The sequence below is a fragment of the Arachis stenosperma genome, chromosome 2 (assembly GCF_014773155.1).
Source record: "Arachis stenosperma cultivar V10309 chromosome 2, arast.V10309.gnm1.PFL2, whole genome shotgun sequence".
Classification (NCBI taxonomy): Eukaryota; Viridiplantae; Streptophyta; class Magnoliopsida; order Fabales; family Fabaceae; genus Arachis; species Arachis stenosperma.
The window spans coordinates 1,320,667-1,331,117 of NC_080378.1; the positions used below are offsets into that span (position 1 = coordinate 1,320,667).

General features: G+C 37.1%; 2 protein-coding genes across 2 annotated transcripts; one reads left to right on the plus strand and one right to left on the minus strand.

The window, feature by feature from the left end:
- Positions 1-274: 274 nt before the first annotated feature.
- Positions 275-4,611, minus strand: LOC130961175 (mediator-associated protein 2). The gene is made up of 6 exons (XM_057886910.1): positions 4,599-4,611; positions 4,296-4,387; positions 4,051-4,197; positions 3,233-3,341; positions 2,990-3,073; positions 275-1,004 (listed from the first exon to the last, which is right to left on the minus strand). The coding sequence occupies exons 1-6, from the start codon at positions 4,609-4,611 to the stop codon at positions 664-666; spliced, it is 786 nt and encodes a 261-aa protein (XP_057742893.1). The 3' UTR covers positions 275-663.
- On the plus strand, positions 4,566-8,351 carry LOC130961247 (uncharacterized). Its single transcript, XM_057887012.1, has 8 exons — positions 4,566-5,318; positions 5,482-5,538; positions 6,110-6,185; positions 6,533-6,612; positions 6,737-6,786; positions 6,881-6,965; positions 7,095-7,193; positions 7,571-8,351. Exons 1-8 carry the CDS (start codon positions 5,076-5,078, stop codon positions 7,787-7,789), a joined length of 909 nt encoding a protein of 302 aa, XP_057742995.1. The 5' UTR covers positions 4,566-5,075; the 3' UTR covers positions 7,790-8,351.
- Positions 8,352-10,451: the final 2,100 nt, after the last annotated feature.

Below are 10,451 nucleotides of genomic sequence, written 5' to 3' on the forward strand. Positions count from 1 at the left end.
AATATCTTTTTGTCAATTCGGCATTTTCAAATAGTAAATTATTTTTTAAATTAAAAAAATATATATTTGCAATTCAACCTCCTCGAATTGAATTTTTCATTTTTTTAAATTATTTGAAATTCAATTTTGGTGTATTGTATATTTATTTACAAATCACACTCATTTTTATATAAAAAACCAAATTCTCCAATATTCTTGTATTTGACACTTTAGTCCAATATATAAAAAAAAAAAATTAGTCCATATTCAATGCAGCGAAGGGAAGGAGGAAGGTCATTAACATTCGAAGCCAGCCTCTTAGGTTCATAAGTGTAATTCTCTTGAGACAATAGCTAAGCTAAGGCCTCTCCTCTAACCAGAGGGAAAAGTAATAATTAATATCCACTTTGTATTCGACCGACAAGTATCAATTGTTCTCTTTCTCTCAACCATACTTTCACTAATAAAGAAATACCAATTTTTTACACCAATTAACCAAAATATTTGAACAAATTAATATAGGGTTCTAACGTACGAAGGGAAACAAAGAGAGTGCAAAAATCCTACTGCCCAACTCTAACAAACACAACTCAAGTACCTCATTTTCATACCTTTTAAAGGTCCATGTAAATGCAACATTTGAACGTCATACTATAATTCCGGTTAATAAAGAGAACAAAAACATTACTCCTTATGCTTTCTCTTCTTTGATTTTCCTCCATCAGAATGATCGGAAGACATGCCGGAAATGCCAGTGCTATTACCATGGGAGAGCTCGGACACTTTTTTTCCACTGGTGCGTTCTGCAGCATTTGATGGTTCACTAACTTGAGAAACGGAGCTTTTCCTGCTACCTTTTGAAGAACCTGCACGACCAGAAATCTGTGTTGAGAAATATCGGGACGAAGTTGTCTTTGTGACTCCTGAAGAATTTTGATGCGCATGTTTTGCAATAATCTTGCGTTCTTCAAGTTCTTTAGGATCTGGGTAATGTACAATAGATACTCGCCGTGAAATCTTTCCAGCTGTTTAGAGACAGAAAGTGAGAACCATAAAAAACTACATTGACAACAATCACTGAATCTTGCGAGACGTGACTTTTAAAGTGGTGAAAATAGTATCTTCACCAAGGTGTAAAACTGAAAATGGAAGTGAGAACCATGTCAAATTAAACATAGTGATGATATTGAACAACATAGTGTAGGGATGAAAAACTATAATGATACTGATTATTGCACAACTTAATAGATTGTTCACAGCTTACAAGAGACCTTTCATGAATATTGAATTTGTATACATACTTCATCCTCATATAAGACAAACAACACAGAATGAATTGATGACAATTACCAAGCCTCCAATCGACGATTTCTTGGAGGGAACTACATTAGATGGCAATGCAAGAAAAGAACATGCTTTTTTAAAAAAATAAAACATAATAAGCACTTATAATCACTCCACCACACTGCTCAAAAAAGAAGAATTCATTAACAAAGGGGAACATATATATACACTGATACAGAAAAGGTTGTAAAATATATTTTATGAAACTATCAAGTCACAATCCAATGTTTCTCCTTCTTTCCACAAGAAAATAGATAAAGATTCCAACTTCTGAGTTCTGAAACCAAAATTAACCCAACCTTGGTGGCCTCAGTCGAAAACAAAAATGCAATCTATATTTCAGATATCCTTGCTCCCTTCATCCCCTTTGGTTTCTAATGCAACTTCTATTCTAATTTTAAGAACCCCCCATCCCCAACAAAAAAACAAACAATCACTTTTGATAAAAATATTGTCATCCATACCCAAACACAATTTAGCATCTCCTTTTGATTAAAATTTTCTACTAAAAAAAAATCCATTTTTTTCATATTATCCCATAATCACGTATTTAGAAGTTTATCCACACACTCTAATCTGATATTTCTTTCATTCCTTGTACAACCACTAACTCACCTGATTTCTATTTCAAGTACAATTGTTACCCGTTTGATGCCCCTCATCTACTTTTTCTTTGAACAACAATCACTATCATTGAGATTTGAGAGTGACTTGTTTTATAGCTGTTCAACATAATTTTCTTTCGAGTCTGTGATATTTACAAATTAAACCTGAAAAACCTTTTCATGTCAACAGCCCAAAGGTGTAACTTGAATCCTAGATAAATAATTCCACCACTTTTTAAGATGGATCCATGGTTGCTAAATTGGCAAAATGTGGTAAGTTGGTAACACAAAGTCCCTGATTTACATTCAACACATTATCAACTTCTATGTTACTGACGTGTTATTTCATGTACCTTATGTTATTCGAACTTGATCAAAAGCCTACTGCAAAGCATTCATCCATACTCTATCTTTCTCAGTCTCCCCCTCTCTCTCAGTTCACGTACTAGAAGTTATGTTCAAAATACAATTAATGAGGAATTGAATCTTAGATGTTCCTAGTGAGTCATCAAAATACTAATATATGAGGATATGGCCACAAAATATCAGGCCAAACATATTATTTGAAAAGGAATAGTTACATCTCCCCAAATCGACTAGTCATTGCCTCATCTAACATGTATATGAAACTTGAATATCTAACTAAAATAGAAAAGTCAAAATAAAGCAATATCATTTTGCAGCACAATCATAGAAGGGTTCATTTTGGTATCATTATGCATATTAGACCATAATTTTAATTTAACGTTCTCAACAACTATTTAGATATTGAAATTTGAAAGTAAAAGCTCAATTTAGTTCTCCAAAGATTTTAGCACCATCGAGTTGTTCCTTTACACTCTAAAACATTTTGTACATCAATTTGGTCTCTATGTTTAAATACCACTTGGTCCTTAAATTGATGATTATTTTGTGCTACAAAGAACCAACTCAATGGTAAAAATCTTGGAAGCAACTGATTTGATATCCTACATGTCTTAAACCAATTTGAACATTTACTCTATCAGACATTAACATATAGCCAGCGAGATGAACTAGAAAAGAAATCTATAGAAGCATACCGATTTTCGGTTCTGTAGGAGAGGGAACAAAAACCATTTCATCTGGCTCCTGGGAAGGGTAGCTGACAAAATCATATAGTTTCTCTGCCAATGCAGTGCACAAACACAAAAGTTAAAGCACTTACAAGGCAGAGGTTATATGTCACAAACATTTAAAATATGCAAGTTGCCATTTTGGAGATCAAAATGCAGTCCTTGAAAAAGAGAGTAAGTTATTGATGTCACAGTTGGTTCATTATTCACCAGATGAGTCCTCAAAGCTGGCAAGTTTTCCATCACTATGAAGATTGAAAGACAATTCCTCCCCATCAATCTCGGATAACATATGCTCCATCCTGCTTTGGTGGGATGACTGTCAATAAACGAGGGGGAAAAAACAAACAAAGAATCTCAGATAAGATATCATCGTCAACATGACCATATCAAAAGTAAGAATCAACACAAAGATTACAGATGCATGAAACACAGGCTACTACACCATTGATATCCTACAGAGAATGCAACACAATCAGCACATATAACAACTCATTTGAATGGACTGGAACTATATGCAATTAGGTCACATCCTGATATGTTATAATAAAATACAAGCAAAGACCAAAACCAATTACATATTTCTCATTTTGCAACATCCAGAGTCACTACTCTTCAGGTTTTTACACAATTTTAACATTATACATGAAAAGCGGTTGTCGTGAATATGTTCAGGGAGCACATTATCTGCCACAGCAGCATACAAACACGTATTTTGTCATTCCACAAACCTGCTGAAATTTGTGAAAGTGCTGGGTAAAAAGGGAAAAAAAAAGGTACAGATAATTTTGTTAACTCCACAAATGTAAACTAACACAAAAATAAATAAAAATAAACAAAATAACAATTAAGTTTAATCAGGATTATTGATAAAAAAAAAATTCCAAACTGAAGCTAGTAGTCATAATACCAAGCAATCCTATAATCATAGTAGAGTAGCAAATAACAATGCTTTATTTTTCTATTGAGCAACAATAATTGAAAATTCGGAAAGAAATAGCAACTGAGAGAAAAGAATCAAACTTTACAGTTGAAAAGGGTAACTTAATGAGCCAAAGCTCAGTGGAGTCATTCATCTCAAGATTAAGGAGTGCACTTCTCCTATCTTCCTCAAAATCCGGAGCAGGCCTGTAACCTTCAACATTCTGTGAATCCACCATTGACACTGTCGAAACCTAAAACCAATAAAATAAAATAACTGAAAAACAATTATTTAGGTCAAATTTCAGAAGTACAGAAGAGCGACATACAAAAACTGGAATCAGAAATATACAAGATGAGAACAACTTGGAAGAAGTCGAACACAAATGAGGTGCTGGTGCACTGCGGCAACGGCGGTGCAGCTGGCTTCAGAGCTCCAAGAACCTCAGTTGCAGTTTACGTTATTTGAGTAAAAACTAAAAAGAGGCAAAATAGGGTTAGACGGAGGGAAGGGTAAATTTGGAATATTAAATTTTCAAGAAAAAGACGACCCACCGGGTCGAGTTTGACCCGTTTAAATGAACCGATGAATCCACTCAAAAAGCATATGGCAGTGGAGGAGGAGAAGAGGTCATAGGCGGCTTCATCTTGATACTGCCGGAGATCATCAAATCGTGGAAGGGCTCCACGGTTTTGAACAAGGGACGCCAACGCGAGATACTAGCGGCGGAGGAAACCAGCGCAGGGGGCGGAGACCGGCGTAGAACCTGCTGAAGTAGAAAACGGCGGAAGTTGCAGCGAGTCCTCCTCGGCGCAGCGGCGACAAACTCTCTCCGAGCTTCAATGGCAGACTCAGATCGCGACGGCGCCGGAGCAATGGCAGCAGCTGGAAGAAGCGAATTTCGTGACTTGGTTCAGAACCTGCAGGAACCCGAATGTAGAGGATAACGCTGAGTTGAATCTTTCAGATCGGAACCGGAGGACGAGAGCAACGGCAGAAGAGGAGAGCGTAGTATGGATAGATTGAAGGCAATTCGGGTATTTTTGCAGGGTCGGGTCTCCTTTGGTCTGGACCGGTTCGGTTGGCCAAAAAATATAAAAACGAAGAAGGGAAAGAGAGTGATAAATAGAAATGGCTTGCTGCCGTCTCGTGAGATTACGGTTCTGCCACAACACGTGTCGTGCTCTGAGGAGTCGCCCTCCGGCGTTACCCTTTCTTGCCGTTACCTCTTCCCGTCGTAATTATCCTCTCTCATTCTGCCACGTGTCTTCTTCTTCAGCTCAAGTGGACCAGCACCAACAAGAGTCTCATCTTCCCCGTAGCCCTGACTTGGTTGCATTGGAATATGCTGATCTCAATCTCTCTTACGACTTGGTACCTTCTCCTACTTCTTCTTCTTCTTCTGTTTACTGGAAATTACACTAATTAGGTTTTAGTAGTGACATTGAAATCTATAGACAAGATGAGAGTTCCTCTACAAAGCGTAGCTTTCCAATCTCTCAATATGTCTCAGGGAATGTTGTGTGTTCTATTTCAGGATCTGGGTCATGTTAGGATAAGGCAACATGTTAATCCCCTGAGCTCTTCTTTCTCAGTAAGTTGATGATTTAATGTTAATGTTATTCAATTTAAATAAACTGAAATTCTCCATTTGATTATTCTATATTTGTTGATTTATTTCAAACAAAGTAATTCAAATCATAGTGAAATTGAATTCAATTCTGTCAATATATTACAATGCATTTTATTGAACTACTGGTTGATAGATCCTCATTACTCATTTTTAGAGGGGAATACAGTAATTTTATTAATAGGGTAAACCACCAAAATGCACCTAATTATTTTGTCGCTAACAAAATAGCTCGTGAATTGAGACATTTTACGTTAACGGAATGCTTTTCCATTAATGGAGCAAGTCTTTGATCACAATTGGGCATTTTTGACACATTTTTAAATTATTTGAGGGTATTTTTGTCAATAACAAAATCCAAAAGCATTTTTGGTGGTTTACCCTTTTTTAATATGTTGATAAGATTTACACACAAAAAGCAGGCATATGTAGTTTCTGTATCATGCGTTATGAGTGTTAAATTTTGATAAACCATCAAGCCATGCATTGTAGGACTTTTTGGATTTCAACTAAAGTGGTTCCTTTTTCTTAATAGGTACCTGCACAAGTACCAGACTGGAACCAGGTCTTTGCAGATCCAATGCTGCCGCTCATGGTGGATATTGGATGCGGTAGATGACAAACTTTAAATCTGTCATATGCTTTTATCTATGGTTGTTAACTGTTAGTATGGATCATGTATGTTAACAATGACAGTTTTCTTATTTCATGATGTATTGCTGAAGTTGTATTTCAACTGGAATTATATATATTGAATTTAAACCAAAATATTGTGTTCTAGTTGATATAATTTATTTTCATTGACTCTTTTCCCATATCATCTGAATACAATTCAGAAGTTCTTTTATTATGCTTTTATCTCCGGCATTTTTTATCCTTTTGAAGTAATCACATTGACATTTCTTTGCATGAGGGACATATACTCATTTATTTCATCTGTTATTGTAAATAACATTAGGTAGTGGCAGGTTTCTTATGTGGCTTGCTAAAAGGAATCCTAAAGTGAGAAATTATTTGGGATTGGAAATACGGAGAAAGGTACAAAAATCTGTTATGTTTGGTTCTAAATTCTATTGCCTTTGATTTTTATTCCCTTTCAGTAAATTTGAATTCCTTTTGTCATTCCTTTTGTGTGATAATTATGTAAGTCTTCCATGTGTAGCTCGTCAAGCGTGCTGAGATATGGGTCAAAGATCTGGGTCTTGATAACATGTACTGTCCTTAACTTAATTTAGATGGTGAAGTAAATCAAATACGCATTTGCATTTATCAACAACGGAATAATGACCATTACACTAAAATGCAGACATTTCTTGTTTGCAAATGCCACAATTTCTTTCAAGCAGTTGGTAGAAGCATATCCTGGGCCCTTGCAGTTAGTTTCAATTTTGGTGAGTTTATAATAGAAATAGTTTCTAAGACATACATTTTGCCTATCTCTTACAGTTATTTTTAAAAGGATTTTTGTGTCAAATAACCTCATAATTGCTGACTTTTGTTCTTTTGCCCCATGAATGCAGTGTCCAGACCCACATTTCAAGAAGAGACATCATAAAAGGAGAGTTCTGCAGAAGCCATTGGTTGGTGCTATTGTAGATAATTTAGTGCCTGGAGGACAGGTATATTTTTTTTATTCTGCTTGCTCTATATATATACTTGATTAAAGGTTTACATAATTGTATATGTTAATCTGGTGACAAGGTTTCAAGAGGCCATCACGCGCTTATTAGTTCACATAGGCACGAATCGCATAGACTTGGTGAGAAGTAAAGAAACTAGTGTAAATCCATAGGGCACACCCGCAATTCACTGAAGATGCCGAAGCGCCTGAACCAGAGAGATCTCACCATAGGGCTATGAAAAAATATTCATCCAATTCAATTTCTAACGATATTTCATGGACATGATAAGATAGTTGTTAGCTTTAGGTGGGACAACCTCTGAAGATATTTTGGTTGCTTTTCGCTGAAATTCACCTGTGGTTATATTATGGCAGGTGTTTGTACAGTCCGACGTGGTTGAAATGGCACTTGACATGAGAGATCAGTTTGATGAAGTTGACAAGCTCAAACACATTGATACATTGAATCCGGATATTTCATGTGATGGTGAAGGGTGGCTGTTAAGCAATCCAATGGGGATAAGAACTGAGAGAGAGATTCACGCAGAATACGAAGGTGTGAAAATCTACCGAAGGTTGTACCAGAAGCAGTAGTAATTTCCAAGCTTGACTAATTCGCCGGTGATATTTTATCACCGAGCATCAACATTGAGTCGAGGAATCTTGTCCATGTCACACAAGATGTTATGCTGCCATGTCCATGTTTTTTTGTGTCAACCACAATAGAAAAAGCTCACATGCTCTTAGAATGTAAGGAAACTTCTTTTGACGATATATGCATAAAATTCTTTTATTTTCATGATGGGGTTTCTAACGTTGGGAACATTTATTGGTACGCATGGACCAAATGGATCATGCTGATGCCATTAAAGGAGTACATTATCAGCCATGAATCCACCGTTAACTTGTATGCTTGTCTAACATGTCATGTACTTAGTATTTTCTCGCAATAAATGCGGGTGATTGTTGAGTGATATACTGATATCAATTATCATGTAGTAACTTTTTTTTTTTGAAAGTTGTATCATGTAGTAACTTTAGATCTACTGATCCACATCACTTTTACACTTGGAGAAGGATCCACTAAATTTTTCCAGTTTATTTTTTATTTTAGGAATTTGATACATGAAGCTGCAAACTATTAACATGGAAGTGTTCGTAATTTCGTATCATTTTGACCATTAACCTTTGAGTTGAAAATCAAATTAATCTGTGACATGTTTTATTGTTTAAAATTATTTCCAACATTTTTTAAACTCTTTAGAGTTAATATTCAAAGTGGTCTCTGCAATCGAGCCTCAATATCGTCCCTGAATTTAAAATTGTCTCGAATTTGTCCTTTAACTTAACAACGATTGTTCTTGAGATATTTCCTAGTGACGAAATGATGATGTAGTTGGACGAAAGCTACAAGTCACGTTGGACTAGTAAAATGTCGTCGTTTCATTTTTTACTCCAAATAGAACATAAACGATATCGTTTACGTCGTTATGCTCTATTTGGGTGCAAAAAATGAAACGGCGACATTTTACCAGTTCAGTATGGCTTTCATTCAGCATTGGCTTCCGTCTAACTACGTCATTATTTCGTCACCGAAAAGTATTTCAGGAATAATCATTGTTAAGTTGAAGGATAAATTTAAAACAATTTTAAATTCAAGCATTAAGGTTTGACTACAAATTTAGAGACCACTTCAACTATTAACTCAACTTTTTAATGTCGTCAATTTTTTTTTTCAAAACTACCCCTCATTCCTTAACTCTATTATCAGTTTATCATCACGATTTTTCTACTCCAACATCAACTTTCGGTTCCACTGCTGCTCCCTCATTCCTTATCCATATGTCACAATCTCTCTTGTCAAATAAGATGTTAAGAAAAGGATAAATAGGTCCCTGACCTTTTGTCTCGCAGACATTTCACCCCTAAATATTTGAAAATACTTTTAAATCCCCGACCTTCACAAATTTTGGACGGATAAGTCCCTCCGTCCATAAGCCACCGTCAGACCCAACAGAAAAGGCTGACGTGGCTCCCCCCTCTGCTTACTTGGCATCACAGCTTCCCATGTGGCATATTAGTGGGATAGAGCTTTTGAAAAATGGACACATAAGTCTCTGTCGCTCAAAACGGCATCGTTTTGTGTGCTGAACCTTCTTCAATGACACTGAACCTTGTTCTTCTGATAGCAATGATGGCCACCGACATCCTCTCACTCTATCACCTCTCTTCAACTCTCCAATCGCCAAAATCACCACCTCTCCTGCCGCCGTTGCTTCTCCCGAACTGCGCTGCACAAACCTTCATCCCCTCTCCCTAAAGCCCTTTCCCTTCTTCACTCCCCGATTTCTCTGTAATTTGGGATCATTACCCTTACAAATCCTTCGATTGCTTCCACCGCCAAAACCCTAACCTAGGCTTCAACCCTTCCTCCGATTCGTCTAAGTTCACAACCTATTGGTGTTTGACGGAATGGTGGACCTTGTGCGGTGCGGGCGTACCGTGAACTGGTGAATTTCAGTGACGATGATGGAGTTCTTGCTGTTTGATGTGGATAGGGTTTTGAGAAGTGGAGGGTACTTGTGGATTGATAGATTCTTCAGCAAAGGGGTGGACCTTGAAAAACTGTATGCGCCATTGATTGGGAAATTAGGTTACAAGAATGCACAACGGCAACCTCCACAACGCACTGGACGTCGCGAGAGGGTTACAGTTTCTTCATTCCTGTGACCCTCCGGTGATTCACGGCGATATCAAACCCAGTAATGCTCTCTTGGACCGGTCCTTTGCGGCCAAGATAGGAGACTTTGGACTTGCGAGGTTCAAGACGGAAAGCAGGTTGAAAACTGAGGCTTTAAGCTACGAGAGTGACGGATTGGATTATGTGATGGATTGGATTGGGAATGACGTTGGAATGCAGAGACCCAAAGCTGAGTTGACTACTTCTGCTTCTGCTGCTTCTACCAATGCAAAGGATGAGAACAACAACAAGAAGAGAGTAATAGCAGTAGTAGTAGGAGGAAACTGGAATGGTGGGAATCTATGGATGATCGAGGACGGTGATGTTTTGAAGAAGCAGAGAAGAAGGCCTGTGAGGGAATGGTGGAAGGAGGAGTATTCTCAAGAGCTTGCTTAATTAATATATGCTATTTTGAGACAGAGGGACTTTTTTGTCCATTTTCCAAAACCGACCTTTCACTAGTGTGTTACATAGGCAGCCTAATGTAATGCCAGGTAAGCAGAACGGAGCCACGTC

Coding starts and splice junctions, on each gene's coding strand:
- LOC130961247 (XM_057887012.1), top strand. CDS start 5,076: ATGGCTTGCTGCCGTCTCGTGAGATTACGGTTCTGCCACAACACGTGT. Junction 5,319..5,481: donor TCAATCTCTCTTACGACTTG/GTACCTTCTCCT, acceptor GTTCTATTTCAG/GATCTGGGTCATGTTAGGAT. Junction 6,787..6,880: donor GATCTGGGTCTTGATAACAT/GTACTGTCCTTA, acceptor ACTAAAATGCAG/ACATTTCTTGTTTGCAAATG.
- LOC130961175 (XM_057886910.1), bottom strand. Junction 4,198..4,295: donor TTCCAAGTTGTTCTCATCTT/GTATATTTCTGA, acceptor TATTGGTTTTAG/GTTTCGACAGTGTCAATGGT. Junction 3,342..4,050: donor TTAAGTTACCCTTTTCAACT/GTAAAGTTTGAT, acceptor GTTTATTGACAG/TCATCCCACCAAAGCAGGAT.